This window comes from Tupaia chinensis, unplaced genomic scaffold (genome assembly GCF_000334495.1).
Source record: "Tupaia chinensis unplaced genomic scaffold, TupChi_1.0 Scaffold000081_1, whole genome shotgun sequence".
NCBI classification, from domain to species: Eukaryota; Metazoa; Chordata; class Mammalia; order Scandentia; family Tupaiidae; genus Tupaia; species Tupaia belangeri.
The window spans coordinates 4,258,188-4,274,740 of record NW_006159542.1 but is presented as its reverse complement, the minus strand read 5'-3'; the positions used below and the strand labels follow the sequence as shown (position 1 = coordinate 4,274,740).

The window sequence follows — 16,553 nt, the reverse complement described above, 5'->3', positions numbered from 1 at the left end:
CCCTCAGAAGGTTTTGCACGAAGGCGTTGTATTGAGGGGGGCAGACTTACTATGGTTTAGGTGCCTATTTTGCAGTGGGTGCCTTACACATACTGCTCCTAATTCAAACAGGTGCTATTATTGCCTTTCTATAATGAAGAAAGTAAGGCTTACGGATTGTTAGAGTAACTTTCCCTAAGGTCACACTGCAAATAAGAGGTGGAGCCAAGAGTCAAACCCATTGACCCAAGTTCATGCTTATCATACTAAAGAAGAGACTAGGAGTGAGGCTGAAAGTTGAGATGCCTATTGGGGCCCATAGGAAGAGCAAGTTAACATTCTGGCATAAGCAAAAGGATAGGTAACATCATGTTAAGCTCAAGGTTTGGCACCAAACTTCCCAGAGGGCCAGCCTAGCCTCTTGGCCTAACAAGTTAAAAATGGGGAAAAGATTAGGATGTGACAAAAATTGGCTTTTTTCTTTTTCTTTTTTAAGGGAGATTTTTGCTGTAGGGCATGTATGCTCACTGGAGAGACAGAGAGGCAGAAGGCGGGAAATCATCCCCCAAGGGGATGGCCATGCCACAATTTCTTCATTTTCCTCTTGGGACTTTGGGCACACATGCACACGTACCCAGCATGAGTTTTAAGCTGCCAGGTCCAGGACTCGAACTGTGGTTGATTACATGGGAGTCCAGCGACAATCATTACACCACCTGCTGATCCCCCAAAATTAGCTTTTAAATTCAGGAATCCCTGGTATACTCAAATGATTGCAGCTTCCTTCAGACCCTGTCTCCTGTGCAAAAAGTCACAGAAATCTGTCATATCCTAACTCACTCTTACTGTCTCTCTTTCTCTCCAGTGAGCACACATACCCTATAGCAAAGAAAAAAATCTTAAAAAACAAAACACACACACACTAACCACTCTTTTTTTTTTGGAGAGGTTTTTGCTTTAGGGCACGTGAACTCTCCAGAAAGAGATAGAAAGTGAGAAATCACCCCCCCCCCCAGGGGGGATGGTCATGTCACAATCCCTTCTCCATTCTCCTTGGGATATTAGGCACGTATGCACACACACCCAGTGTGAATTTAAGCCGAGTCTGGACCTTGAACTGCAGTTGACTACATGGGAGTCCAGCGACATAGCCATTACGCCAACTGCTGGTCCTGACACTAAGTAGGAAAAAAGTGAGATGAAATAAAGGAATCATGATACCTGGAGAGTCAATACCTTGGTCCAGTCTAAGTGGTGCAGTCTGTGACATACTGGGCTACCATCCTGGAGCCACATGGACAGTCATTTGGATTCCCAGGTCAACCTGAAAATACACTGGGTGTAAACACCCTGGGTCCTGAGGAGCTGAAGGGCTGGGGAAGAGGGACTGTGGCACGATGAGACCTCGAGGGTCTGCTCTCCCTTTCCTGTACATGCATGTGCTTTTTAAAAATTTTTTTTATTTTTTGTGATAGGGCACGTGTGCTCACCAGAGACAGAAATCAAGAAATCACTTACCAGCGGGATGGCCATACCATAGTCCCTTCTCTTCCATTCTTCTCTAAGGATCTTGGGCACACACATACATGTGCCTGGCGTGAATTTCAAGCCACCTGGTCTGGGACTCGAACTGTAGTCAACCATGTGGGAGTCCGGCAATGTAACCACTACTCTACCTGCTGGTCCTGCAAGTGCTATTATTAAACAAAGGACTCTGACATCCTAAAAACTGATGGTAACAGCCAGACGCTATGAGAACTAGGAAGCCACTAGCTTACTGATACCACTCTCCGTACAAAAATGCATAGGATCACAAAATCAAAATATTTATTTTGTTCTCTCACACATGGCACTGTTAAAACATTCCTACTACAGCAATACTGCTCTCCAGGAGCTTACAATCTAAAACAGTCAACATTAATTGTAGACTCAGTGATTAAGGCATTATATCAAATGCACACTTTGTATCTTTAGATGTATCTTACTGAAGCAGCTGGAGAGGGCAGGACAAAAATTATATGACATGAAAGTGTACCTGCAGCTCCTTACATGGAACCCCCTGTGACTAGAACTCAAGACCAGTAACCCACAGCCTGAAGGGAATTCCAGATAACCCTACCTTAGAAGTAGTGAAGAAATCCTGATGTCTAATTCCCTGGTAAAGACAGTGAGGATTGTTTGTGGGCAATGGGGGTGCTGAGTGTTCCTTCATCAAAGAGAGATAGCACCTAAATTCTCCAACTCTGGGAAGTGTACTACTGGGTTGTCGGGAAAGTCATGATGCAATTTTGCATAGAAAAATACATCATGACTTCCCTGATGACTAAGAGAGAGCCTTTTACCCAGCCTGAGACAAATTCTAATGGGGCAAGTGCTTCTTGGAACATGCTTATGGTCTCTTAAACGTTTCTGGAAATTGGTGTTTATATACGTGTTAGAAATATCCACTACGTCAGGAGGGTTAGGGAGGTTCAGTAAAAAAATGAAAGAATGAAAAAAAAGAATGAAAGAAAGGGAAAAGGACAGCAGAATAAAAACCTAAACAATAGTTTCCTAATAGATGTGAACAAAGAAGTAGGAAAAGAGGTTTGGATCCAAAAGGAACAAAAAAGTCCATCATCAAGTTCCAACTATCAGGGGTAAGGAACTGACAGTCAATGAGCTCACTTATCACAATCCAAGACTCAAGAAACATGGAATCGGGACCAGCAGTTAGCGTAATGGCTATGTCGCTGGACTCCCATGTAGTCGACCATGGTTAGAGTCCCAGACCTGGTGGCTTAAACTCACACCAGGCGCGTGTGCGTGTGTGCCCAAGATCGCGAGAGGAGAATGGAGGAGAAGGGATTGTGGTGTGGCCATCCCCCCTGGGGGGTGATTTCTTGCTTTCTGTCTCTCTGTTTCTCTCTGCCTTTCTGGCAAGCGCACGCGCCCTATAGCAAAACAAAACAAAACAAACAAACAAAAAATTCTCCAAAGAAAGAAGAAAAAAGAAAGAAGGAATTAAACATTTTTTCTCCTTTATTAGCTTCATTCAGCCTTTGGCAACATAGTGTTAGAAGCTTTGAAATTCAGGTTTTTCAGATTATCTATCCTGTTCCAAGTGGACGTTTCTGAGTTCAAATTCACAGCAGTTTGTCATCACTGGCCTTGATCTTTCTCACCTTACCGATCAGGACCTGTTCCCGGAAGGATACAGCAGCTCAGCCAAGATTTCTAGAGAGCACCACAGTTACTACTGAACATCGATTCTTATTTCTCATGTTGTATTATCTCTGGGCTTCCGAGAAAATGGGTGAGTACGCTGTCAGTACCTGCCACTCACTTCTGCTCGGGCTAAGTGTCAGTACTACAAGGGAATCAAACGAGAAAAAAGCCAATCTCTGAATGTTGGTTCATGGATTTTATAGCTACAATCCAGTAGGCTTATAAGCCCTCTCTTGTTTAAAAGCCATAAAAGTACACATTCCTCTCTCCAATATTGAGCCGGCACCCACAGAGAAAGTACAAGCTGCAAAACCACATCACAAGCCAACAGGAGAGCTGTGTTCTGTCTCCTCTGCCCTGAGGCACAACTGGATCTAGCACCAAGGAGGGCAGGATTTAAAAGACCAGCACAGAAAGAATCACTTTACAGAGGTAGTTTGGACTGGGAAGTAAGACTGGTGTAGACAAACAACTGAACAGAATAAAAATTCAATGTGATTCTTTGTTAAGAAAAGAGGTTTTGGCCACTTGTAGTCTAAGCTCCCAAGAGTAACAAAGATGGCCATGGGAGAAAGATGGTCTGCTCAGTGTAGGTACAGATGTCGGAGGCTGAGGAAAACTCGGCTATCAGCAAACCACACTTGTTTCTCCAAAGAGAAAGCTGGGCTTTTGCCCTTTCAGCCTAGTATTCGCTGATTTCACTGTAGATCAAAGGTCTCTCCCAATCTTCAAAACTACTTCCAAGAAACCACAGATCTTTAAAAACAAGGATTAGTGACTTCATGCCTACTGATTAAATGTATGCTTGGGTAGACATACACACAGTTGGAGCCGAACAAATGTTTGTGGAATGATTAAGTATTGACCAGCAGCATTTACTACGTGAGTTAAGCCCAGACATGCCACCTAGCATTCAGCGCTTCAAATGACCTGCCCATACCACAGAGTCCTCCTTACACAATACTCCCTTAATTTAAAGTAGAGATTCTCAAAGTGTATGATCGTCAGACCATCAGCGGGAACATCAGGTAGGAATTCAGATGCCCGTTTGGGGGCTCTGGGTTGGAGACTCAGCAACTAGTGTCAACAAGCCCGCTAGATGATTCTGATGCATGCTAAAGTCTGAAAATCACTGGATTATAGGCAGACACACAAATACAGGAATAGGGAAAAATTAATTCAAACTCTTGCTTCATTCAGCTTGAGACAAACCAAGGTACTAAATCAAAGTAAAATACCAATGGTTTTATTTTAAAATATCTATTTTTTGAATTGATTGTCATTTTTCTTGTTATTGTTGATTGGCAAGTTCATTCTAATCAAAATGCTGAGTAAAGAATACACACTGCATGCTCTAGGACTCTACGGAGCATCAAAGCACCCCTTGGCACACTGCAACGATTCTGGTGCAACACATCACACCCAGAGAAAGACACGGTGTATTTCCTACTCACTGAGTCCAGAGACTGAAACTTGTTTCCTAACATTAACTTTGAGTTCTAGGTTTAGTTGGGCACGAGTTTCCTTCAGTGTCATCAATCCTGGCTGAAAGTAATTCCTTCCTATTACTGACCAAGGGAACAAAACACCAAATTCACATATTTTCTGTTAAAAAAAAAAAAAAAGACCAGCAGGTTAGAAGAGGAAACAGATGATCTAGTCATTGAATAGAAAGATACCTGGACTAGACAAGAGCATATAACTGCATCTAGGGTGATGGGGAAGAAGACATCTCATGGGTGGCTTCTCCTCAGGAGAAATGGAATCTCGACTAGTTTAGAAAAAATGGTTTGGGAGGTTCTCTCTTTAGTTCAAAGACTGTAAACTAAACCTCTGTTGAGCCGGGGTGTGTGTGTGTGTGTGTGTGTGTGTGTGTAAAGAAACAGGAGCAAGAAAGGATGACTGGAACAGGAGCCATGTCTTCCAGTCTCGAACTGCTTCCCACTGCAACCAGTAAGGCCACACCATGGAGTCTGATGTTAATGGCAGTGCTCTGTGATGTTCACAACTACTGCCTTCTTCCAGCTGAAGAGGAAGTATCCCGTACCGGCCCCAGCTGCGACGGCAATGCAGAGGTACCCATTGTAGGTCATGAAGATGAGCATGAGGAAGTAGCTGATGACCACCTGGATGATATGCAGCACTGTTTGCAGGAGGTGTGGGAAGCTCAGCATCTGCTGCCTGGAAGGTACACAGGGACAAAGCAGTCAGGGATTTCTAGGAGCTCTTGAGATCACAGTCGTAGCCATGCACTCAGCTTGAACTGGACTGCCTCACAACCCCCCTGGAAACTCATGGGTACCTGTGCGAATGGGTACTTGTTCCTTATTGTTACAAACACTGGCCAGATGTGGTTATGTACCAACAAGAGGAATCCTTTCCAGGGGGAATTTAAAGAAGGAAAACTGGTTCCATCTTATTGCCACTTTAGATCCTGGAAGGGAAGCCCTAAACCCTCTCACACTTAATTGTGTGCATGCCCAAGATCCTGAGAGAAGAATGGAGGAGGAGGAATTGCAGCCTCGCCATCCCCTGTGGGGGGTGATTTCTCACTTTCTGTCTCTTTCTCTCTGTCTTTCTGGCGAGCGCACGCGCCCTATAGCAAAAATCTCTCCCCCCCCCACCAAAAAAAAGAAATGCTTTTCGTGGCTGGCAGGTGGCATGTGGTTAAGGGCACTGGACTCCCACATGGCCAATCATGGTTCAAGTCCTAGACCTGGTGGCTTGCTCTCTCACTTTCCATTTCTCTCGCTCTCTCACTCTGTCCCTTTCTGATCAAATTTAAATAAATAAATAAATAAAAATAACAAGTGCTTTTCTGCTTAACTAACCAACTCTTTAGAGATTCCATTTGGGAGCCAGCAAGTGGCATGGTGGTTAAAGGCGCTGGACTCCCACATGGCCAACCACGGTTCAAGTCTCGGACCTGGTGGCTTGCTTTCTCACTTCCTCTCTCTCTCTCTCTCTCTCTGTGTGTGTCTCTCTGATCAAACTGGAAAATAATAATGATAATAATAATAAAGTTAAATAAAATAATTCTTTAAAAAAATAAATTAAAAAAAAAATGAAGAAAAAAAAAATTGAACTTCCATTTGGATCTATTTCATTGTCTTACCCAACAGTTTTATGTGTCTCCATGAGGATGGTTCCATTTGGTCCTGGGACAGGCATGGAATTGTAGCGAATGCTGACTTGTGACTTGCGCAGCAGGCTTTCGCGGGCTATCTTGAGTCCCTCATAGAACATTGCTAGTAAAAACACTGCCACAAAAGCTCCAGCCATTTCTATGTATGAAAGGAAAAGATGGTGGTATTGCTAAACATTTGCAAAATTATTAGCCAAAATGCTGCTCTTCTCAGTTTCTAGATATATTATCTTGTTACCTCAAACTTGCCCAGACAGAGGAACTGCTAAGATGGTGTTGGTACAAACCATGGCTTCTGGTGAAGAACATGATTAAGATATAACAAATAATCTGACAATTACTTTTTGGTCTGGTTGCTTGATGTCGTTAAATTACATTGAAACACATGCTATAGAATATGGAAAAGGTGAATAAGACAACTCAACTTATTTTTATGTTCTGACTAACTTTTCTTGAATAGGCATTTTTAATTCTAAATCTTTCACATTATAAAGTACTGGTAATTATATGAATGTATTCAAGCTACTAATTTAACATACTGTCTGAACTAAATGTTTACCTTCTTTTTCAAAACAAACTGATTTTGTGGATACAAAGATATACCCGGTTAACTACAGTAGTCCAACTGACTGAACTTGTACAATTTGCATTTAAAGCATACCAAGACAACATAGTGGACACAGAGATGTGTCATGAGCTACCATAAAACTAGGAGTGACTGAGCATGGAACATGCCAATTATCAGGAGAAGGTAGCCCGCAGTTTTCCACCTTCTAGGTAGAAGACAGGAACCATGATGTGTTAAGTATCATGACCTTCAGTAACCAGAACAGAAAGAGAGGCTGGGTTTCCAAATTTTTGTCACTGTCTCTCATGAGTCTGTTACCTTCAAACACCACATGGTAGCTTACTCACCTCCAGCTGTATTAATCACTAAACCGGAAAACAATAGTTCCACATTCTTAAAGCCGAAGTAGAAGGTCATAGGCTGCAAAACAAACAAAACAAATCAATTAGAGATGGCTGAAGGTCCTAAATGAGAATTCCAGGCAAAGAAGCTTAGAACATTTAGAAGGAGCAGGTCTGGATGCTAAGTTAAGGAGAAATATTTACTCAAGTGGGATGTTCTCTCTCGTTTTACCAGTACTGCCACAGGCATGAGCATAAGTATTCTTCTGTGCCCTCACATCAACTTTTGGCCTTTTCCCTTTTCTACAGGAAGCATAAAGGACCAGAACTTAATTCAAAAAGGGTTGAATTTGGGGTCAGCAGGTGGTTTGCTGGTTAAGGTGCTGGACTTCCACATGGTTGACTGTGGTTCAAGTCCCGGACCTAGCAGCTTGCTAACTCACTTTCTCTCTGGTGAGTACACATTTCTATAGAAAAATTTAATATAAATAAATAGAAGGTCAGTATCAATGAAGAAAAAAACCGTAGAAATCTTGGTTCTGCTGTGATGCTAATGAGCTTGCTACATGATCCTGGGCAAATCACTTGAATGCTTTGAGTCTTTAGTTTATTCTCTCTTTTTTTTTTGGAGAGATTTTCACTATAGGGCACGTGCGCTCGCCAGATAGAGAGAGACATAGAGACAGAAAGTGAGAAATCACCCCCCAGGGGGGATGGTCACACTGCAATCCCTTCTCCTCCATTCTCCTCTTGGCATCTTGGGCACACACGCACACGCACCCGGTGTGAGTTTAAGCCACCAGATCCGGGACGCGAACCGCGGTCGACTATGTGGGAGTCCAGCGACATAGCCATTACGCCAACAGCTGGTTCCCTTTAGTTTATTCTCCTGAGAAAACTGACTTTTGAAGATAATAACCTTCCGGTACTAAAATTCTGTATTTCTATTATGCAAGTGGGTAGGAAAGTGCCTGAGCTGCCTCTTTGGTGACACTTACCATCATCATCATCATGTCTCCTCCCCCATGGGAGTGTGACATTATTGCGGGTGATGGTGAGAAGGTTGCGTGATAGTGTTGTTGGCCATAGAGCCCATCTCGGTATGCCTGGAGTGATCCGTTTTCCCAGGAAAAGTTGACAGTCAGCAGAAGAGTCTAAGAAACAGAATGGTATAAAATAACTTAAGTACATGAAACCTTATTTCTTGGTAAATACTCTGCCTGTATAGAATTTCATCCAGTGAACAAGTGCTCTCCTAGCAGCTATCTTTACTCAGAATCATTTTTCATAATCTACAGATGGAGAGAACTTATACTAATAGAACCTCCTTTAGAGACTTGACCTAGGGCTTCAGACACGTAACCCTTCCTAATTCTCCTTTAATAGACATGCTTAATACACGTTCAAATTAAAATGAGACCTGGAGAAGAACAGTAGCTTCTTTTGAGTGCAGGAAACAGATCATCTGTAGTAATGTATAAATGGATGCCATTAATGAAATTTAACTGCTCTTAAGGGCTTTAATCATAAATGTCAGTAGATAAAAAGCAAGTGTTTCAGCTCACTCACCTAATTGGGATGGCCTGTGTTTACAGAACGGCCAGCCTTCAGCTAGCTTAAATTTGAAGAAAGGTCTAGAGCTGCCCTAGGCAAGCAGTGTACTTAAAATTTAGATGTAACGTCAGTCTTACCAGGACATTAGAGTTAAGAACATGAAAAACAAGGTCTAAATTGGATAGTTTATATTACATTATGTCTAGACAACGGCATATTCAGCTTTGTATCTCTACTATCGTATCACTGCTTTCCTGCAGAAGTCCCTCTAGACTTTAAACCAAGCAGCAGTCGCTGGATTTGGGGTGGGGATAAGAGAAGTTGGGATCTGGAGGGGAGGTCTGAGTGGCCCTCTTTATGTGTCCCTCAACCCATTTGAGGAAGAGAGAATGGCTTTAGAAATTTCATGAGGTATTCATGTTCATAAGCCAGAGTATGCTTCTCATTATTTATTCTATCGATATTATCAAAACCACAAATACTGAGGCATCTATTTTCCATCGTCAACTCCTACTCCATGATTCTATGACAAGGCTCACTAGGTTCTGTTGACAGTTTTCCTTTTTCTTATTTAGACCGAATTGCTGTGTATCTTTGTAGGAGTACATTATGTTTTTTCAGAATAGGTTCTTATTTCTAGTGAAGGCTGTGGCAAAGCCTCAGGCATAATCAAAGTTCTTACTTAGAAAAAAAACCACAACAAAGTTCTTACTTTGAATTTACATAACTTTCATGCCAGACATCACATTAATTCATAAGTACAGACCTTGACAACCTGGTGTTATTAATGTCATTGTTGGGCCAGGAGGTGGTATGGAAGTTGGGATGTTGGACTCCCATGTGGCCAACCATGGTGCAAGTCCCAGACCTAGTGGCTTGCTTTCTCACTTCTCTCTCTCTCTAGTGAGCACATGCACCCTATAGCAAATCAATAATGATAATAAATAAGGGACCAGTAGTTGGCATAATGGTTATGTCACTGGACTCCCACATAGTTGACCACAGTTCAAGTCCTGGACGAGGTAGCTGCAAACTCACTCTGGATATTTGTGCATAAGTGCCCAAAATCCTGACAAGAGGATGGAGAAAAATGGATTGTGGTGTGGCCATCCCCCCTGGGAGTGTTTTCCTGCTTTCTGCTTCTCTGGTGAGTGCACGTGCCCTACAGCAAAACTCTCTCTAAAAAATAAATAAATAAATAAATAAATCATTGTTATACAGCAATTGGAAGTACAAAAAGGTATGTAACAGGTCTTTGTCCACAAAGATTTTTGCAGTAACCATTAAAAAGTAGAGTCATAAAAAAGTGTCAATGATGGGACAAATGGTAAGTGGAAAACTTACACATAAAGAAATAATTATAGTGGGATGAGGAGATCACTGGTATGTAAGTGATCATAAATTTTTTTCTTAAGTTTGCTATAGGGCACCTGTGCATGCCAGAGAGAGGCACAGAGTGGGAGAAAGTAAGAAATCACTCCCCAGGGGGATGGCTATGAGGCAATCCTCTCTTCTCCATTCTCCTCTAGGGATTTTGGGTACACGTGTATGCACACACGCACGCACACGTTGGTGTGATTTTCAAGCCATGAGGTCTGGGACTTGACCCCAAAATTGGCCATGTGGTGACCCTGCCTCCACGCCATCTTCTGGCCCCATCAATTATGATTACAAACAAATCCAAGTAAATCAAATGAGGTAAGAATGAAATACCTTTGTCAGCCCGAAAGACTGAACACACACACTCAGGTGGATATCACAAATTTTGTTCTCTTCCAATAGAGCCTGAAAAATGAACACAGAAGAAAATCATAAAGGTAGACTGCATTTTTAACTGAATACCGGCCATGAAGTGGCAGTGAATATTTGCTGAGGTCCTTCTGTTGTAAAAGACTGTAGGAGAGGGACCAGCAGTTAGCGCAATGGCTGTGTTGCTGGACTCCCATGTAGTTGACCGTGGTTCGAGTCCTGGACTTGGTGGCTTAAACTCACGCCGGGCGCGTGTGCGTACATGCCCAAAATCCCAAGAGGAAAATGGAGGAGAAAGGACTGCAGTGTGGCCATACCCCCTGGGGGGTGATTTCTCGCTTTCTGTCTCTCTGTCTTTCCAGTGAGAGTACGTGCCCTATAGCAAAAACCTCTCAAAATAAAAAAAGACTGCAGGAGATAGAGAAATGAACCAGATAGTCCTTCCTCAAGAAACTTTAAGCTAAAAGCTGGAAAGGAAAACTGAATAGTTGTAATTTGTATTTTGGTACATAAGATGACATGTAAAGGACTGTTTAAAAAGCCAGAACAGCACCACAAACTACTTAGGGGTTGTCCCCTTGATCTGCTATTCCTGTTAATAATTTTAAAAGGCCCACACGTTCTTTTTAATTTTCTAAAAGATTTTATTTTATTTATTTATTTTAATTTGACCAGAGAGGGACTGAGAGAGAGAATGAGGGAAAGTGAGAAAGCAAGTTGCCAGGTCTGGGACTTGAACTGCAGTCAGCCATGTGGGAGTCCAGCACCCTTAACCACCATGCCACCTGCCGGCCCCAGCCCACGGGTTCCTAATTATTAAAGACATTTGTTACCAACTAGAGAAATCTGTTCAATGGCAATATATCATCAGATCTTTTCAGATTTATCAGCACCCTAGGAATTCATATCTCAAGAAAACTTTTCAGATTATGTACCTATTTTGAAGTGTCACCTGTGCAGGAAACAATTCACACTCATACATACTAGGGTATATAGCAAGGCTGGAATCACCTTGCTTTCGCTGTCAGTGGACAATGCATCCCTTTTAATGGAATCCTATCCAGCAGTTATCCAGTGTAGATGAAGGTACAAATCTAGTACAAATTAACATAAAACCAATCCTGTAAGTCTCATACTCACGAAACGTTTTACTCTAGGAAAAATCTCTAGAAATATGCCGAACCCAAATGACAGCCAAATAAAGCAACACTTACAAATGATTAAAGCCAGAGGCCAGCAGGTGACACGGTGGTTAAGGTGCTGGATTCCCACATGGTTGACTGCAATTCGAGTTCTACACCAGGCAGCTTGAAAATCATGACAAACAAATGAATGAATGAATGAATGAATGTTTAAGAACGAAATTATTAAATCCTAGTAAATGAAAGTAATTATAATTTTTTGTCTTCCCATTCAGCATTTTGGTGATGTGTCATATACTGGGGTAAATCATTTTAATAGGTATACGGGCACTGGGTAGTTTTAGCGTTTTCTTTGATAGCTTTCATCGAAGATGACCAAGGCCCAACTTCTTCCACAATAAAAATGGAGACTAAGGTCAAGTCAGGGACACCTGATACCATTTGCGCTCTCAGTATGTACTCAGGAGAATGGACTAACCTCATGGTAATAAAGAGCTGCACTACTCTTCTGACTTCAGCTTATTCAAGTTCCCAATTCCACAGCCAAGGTTGGCTACTTACTCTCTAAGAATTGTTTTCCCTCATTTAGCACTACCTTTACTGTCTAAGAATTGGGTTCAAGGTTCACAATGTGGCTGGACTGTACTTTTATGGAATCAAAGTTCTTGATTTGTGCAGCGATCATAGTGGAACTTGTGGACAAGTTAGTAATGAGTGATAGGTGGAATCTTAGCACAATCTTTGTAAAGTGGCCTTCATCAGCTTGCAAGGTTCCCAGTTTTAGGACCATCTATGCGCATGCTTGTTCCAGGCTAAAATGTATTTATTCCTGTCTGTTCTGGTTCTTGTTTTAAGCCTCTGACATCACCTTTCTTTTTTACACTACCCTATTACTTCATCATATTTACAAATTATTTGCAAATAAAGAAAAACAGACAAAAAAATCTGAATATATAACTCAGGGATGGAACTGAAAAATAACAGAAAAACCTTAAAATTCCAAACTTCGATCTGTGATAAAATACACCTACAGTATTTCATTTGCCAAGCTGACTTTATAACTAGATTGGAAGATTAAAAACACTGTACTTTCATTTGTGTTTTTGCCAATTCAGGTAAAGAACTTCTTAAAAAGGATTATTTATTCAATTTTATTTATTCTTAATCTTATTTTTAAAAATTTGCTACAGGGCACACGCACTCACAGAGCAAGAGAGAGAAAAAGTGAGAAAGCAAGCCACCAGGTTCAGGACTTGAACCTCAGTTGGCCACGTGGGAGTCAAGCAGGGCACCTGGTAGTTATTATTATGAGAAATATTAGGGGAAAAAAAGACCTTGCATAGGGAAAACCCAATGAGTCAACTTTGTCGGGCAAGGCAAAAATTAAAATACCACCTTTCTGGGGGCTAGCAGGTAGTGTAGTGGTTAAGGTTCTGGACTACCACACGGTTGATCACAGTTCAAGTCCTAGAACCAATGGCTTGAAAATCACGCCAGGTGCATGTGTGTGCATGCCCAAAATCACAGAAGGAAAATAGTAAAAAAGGGATTGTGGCATGGCCATTTCTCCTTGTGGGGTGATTTTACTCTTTCTTTCTCACTGTCTCTGTCTTGTCTAGTGAGTGCATGTACCCTATGGCAAGAACTTTTTTTTTTTTTTTTAAATACCTTTCTGTTAGCTTCTTCCCTACAAAATATTCTAGCCAAAACCCACTTTCAAGTCACTTGCTGCCTATTCTGCTTCCTGAGACCATGAAGTAGTTAGGGCTAGTTCTTAAGAACCACAGAAGTTTATATGGAACATAGTTCATATAAAAATAAGGAAAGAGGTTTATTTATCACTATTCATTTTCCAGGAAACATTTATCTTATCTTTGGTGAGTTCCTGAAGTAGGCTATATGCCAACTGACTTGTATTGAGCTGAATACCATTAGATATGGAAATTGCATACTCTACACTGACTGTCATATAGCTGTGTTTCCTTCTGCTTCTTCCTTTCTTTCCTTTAATAAGTATGGTAAAGTATTTATGCAAATAACTTTCAAAACTTCCCTGTATTCAAAAGTCTAATTCTTTTGACCTACTTAAGGATTAAAAAAAAAAAAAAGTTTCCCCTATTCCTCCCCTGATACTCCCAACATAGACATATCATAAAGCCTAACTAAAGGCCAGATTCTTTACAAAACCTATTATCTTTACAAAATAAACATGAATTTATGGACAGAGGTTAGGAAATTAGCAAGAAGGCTAAATTCAGATGCCCATTCTGGATCTTAGCACTGACCTTATTTTTAATAGGTTTAGCCTAAACTTCAAATTCTACTTTCCTGATATTGCAATAATGATGGATAAGAACAACAATCCATAGGAACTATGGAGACAGATTATCTAAAAAGACCACACAGAAGTGGCCATAAGCCAGGAGCAGCAGTGGCATGTTGGTGGAAGCACTGGACACTCCCACGTGGCTGACCATGGTTCAAGTCCCAGACCTGGTGGTTTGCTTTCTCACTTCCTCTCTCTCTCTCTCTGTGTCTCTCTATGGCCAAATGTAAATAAATGAATGAATAAATAAAATTAAATAATTATTTGAAAAAAAGAAGTGGCCATAAATCAGCCTTCTCCTCTGGGGCAGGCAGATGTAATCTGGACCCTCAACCAGTTATTCTGAAGTTGTCTTCTGACCTTCCTGAGTTCCATGATAAGGAAGAAGGTTTTTATTCTTAAAACGATTAGGGTCATGTTCCTTTTTAGACTTGTAAAAACATTAAACAAAGAGAATTCGATCTAGTTGTTCTTCTGATTTTTTTTAAGAGAAGAGGAATACAGATTTGTTCTAAAGTATATGGGAGTCATGCAAACTTTAGTTCAGGGAAGAGCCTGGTGACAGAAGGTATTAAAGGTGTAGCTTAGAGTTAGGCTATAGTGAGGGAAGAAAATGCAAATATGCAAAGATTATCCTGTTTTTCTGGGACAGGTATCAGACCTTGAACGTCCTTTCTGGGCCTAGAGGGCTAAGCAGCAGTTTGGCTGCTTAGTTTGCTGATTAAACATATGTACTTTTCTTTTATAAAAAGTCAGCTTTTCTAGTTGCCCCTGTGCTTTCTGCAGGCATTACTTACATCTGGTGATTTATAAGCTTTTAGCAAGCACAGAAATGTAAAGCTGAAGGTCACAGATTACTATAAACAGAGATTCACACTTATGGGCGATGTACACGTGATCACACAGCCAGCTTAACTGCGTGAATACTGCTTTTTTTTTTTTTTCAAGAGAGAGTTTTACTACAGGGTGCATGTATTTGCCAGAGAGACAGAGAGCAAGAGAAAGTCAGAAATAACCCCCCAGGGGAGATAGCCACACCGCAATACCTTATCCTTCATTCTCCTCTTGGGATTTTGGGCATGCAAGCATATGTGCTTGGCATGAGTTTCAAGCCTCCAGGTCTGAGACTCGAACTGCAGTAGGCATGTGGGAATAGAGCACCTCAACTACTATGTCACCTGCTGGCCCAATGCAAAAAACTTTACCAATTTTTTCTATCTTTACCATATAACAAAATGAGCTCAGGCCAGTAGGTGGTGTGATGGTTAAGGTGCTGGAATCCCACGTGACCAACTGCAGTTCAAATGTCAGACCCGGTGGCTTGCTTTCTCCCTTCCTCTTTTTCTCAGGTGGGCACATGTGCCCCATAGCAAATTTAAATAATAATTAAAATAAATTTAATAAAGTGTTTAAAAAAATGAGCTCTACTACTTCAGATAATCTGCACAGGGTTCCCTGAAAGTACTTTTCATGGAGAAGAAACCAAGCCAGGTTCAATCTACATACTCAAGTATCAGCAGAATTTAAGTGGCTGAATTACTCATACATCAGACTAAAGGGCTGCATCAGAAGTAACCCATTGCCAAACACATAAAGGGGAGAACTACTTCAAACAATGATAGTTAAAACTTAAAGAGCCTTCATTTATGAGTGGTGGCAAACAATGACCTAGGCAAACAAGAAACGCTGCATGAATTGACAAGTTTTGGAAAGAATAAAACAGCAACTATGAATTAGTAGGAGTAGCTCCTTTCTTAGAACTTCTAGTCTATTAATATCTGTTTGAGTAAAAAGGATGATAACTTGAGAACTGCCTTGGGGACCTTACCATAACTACATCTATGGAAAGATAGAAAGCAAGCCTTTGGATTTGATTCTAATCAGAATAGGGCTATTCTAATCGGAGTAAGGCGAAGAGACACCTTTATCTGCAGATCAAGGTCACCCCTACTATCCTCAGTGTCATCTTTCCACATCACTCCTCATTTAGCTGCTCAGATTGAGCAAAAGGAGATGAACAACCTGTTGAGGCAAGACGGATCCTGGCGGAACTGATTACAGGATTAATGGTCCTTGATGAATTATATAGCCACTGAAGGCTATCATTTTCAAGACAAAGCATGCTAAAGTAAACTTATAAAGTGCTCGCTGTCCAATCCCTAGGTCACCTAGGTCTTCCGGGCAGACATAAATGGACCATGGCATTATCTATAAACAAAAAAATATAAAGGGAAAAAAAGACCTCACTAGTTTAAACAAGAATGAGACATAGTGATAAATACTACATTGGGCAAGTTATTTTGCATTTTATAGTTTCATCATCCTTATTGTAGAAACACTGGATTATATGATTAATAAAGTTCCACTCACAGCTACAGGTGAATTCTGTATTTCTTCAGTTCAGTTTTCAGGCGAACTTAATGCCTCACTCTCTCTCTCATTACTATTAGTTTGTAAGATCTATGGATCTCCTGTATTTTCTAAAACTCTACACATGGTAGATTACAATAAATGTTTGTGGGAATTAAATGAGCTTTTCGCT

The 16,553-nt window shown here is 41.1% G+C and overlaps 1 protein-coding gene across 1 annotated transcript in view; it reads right to left on the bottom strand.

Moving 5' to 3' along the window:
- Positions 1 to 3,189: 3,189 nt before the first annotated feature.
- Positions 3,190 to 16,553, bottom strand: part of SLC31A1 (solute carrier family 31 member 1) — a 31,918-nt gene continuing 18,554 nt past the window's right edge. Inside the window, 6 exon segments of the mRNA XM_006172376.3 lie at positions 3,190 to 5,367; positions 6,302 to 6,470; positions 7,247 to 7,319; positions 8,239 to 8,282; positions 8,285 to 8,394; positions 10,508 to 10,579. Coding sequence (XP_006172438.1) covers positions 5,166 to 5,367; positions 6,302 to 6,470; positions 7,247 to 7,319; positions 8,239 to 8,282; positions 8,285 to 8,336 — 540 coding nt within the window. The 5' untranslated portion in view covers positions 8,337 to 8,394; positions 10,508 to 10,579 and the 3' untranslated portion in view covers positions 3,190 to 5,165.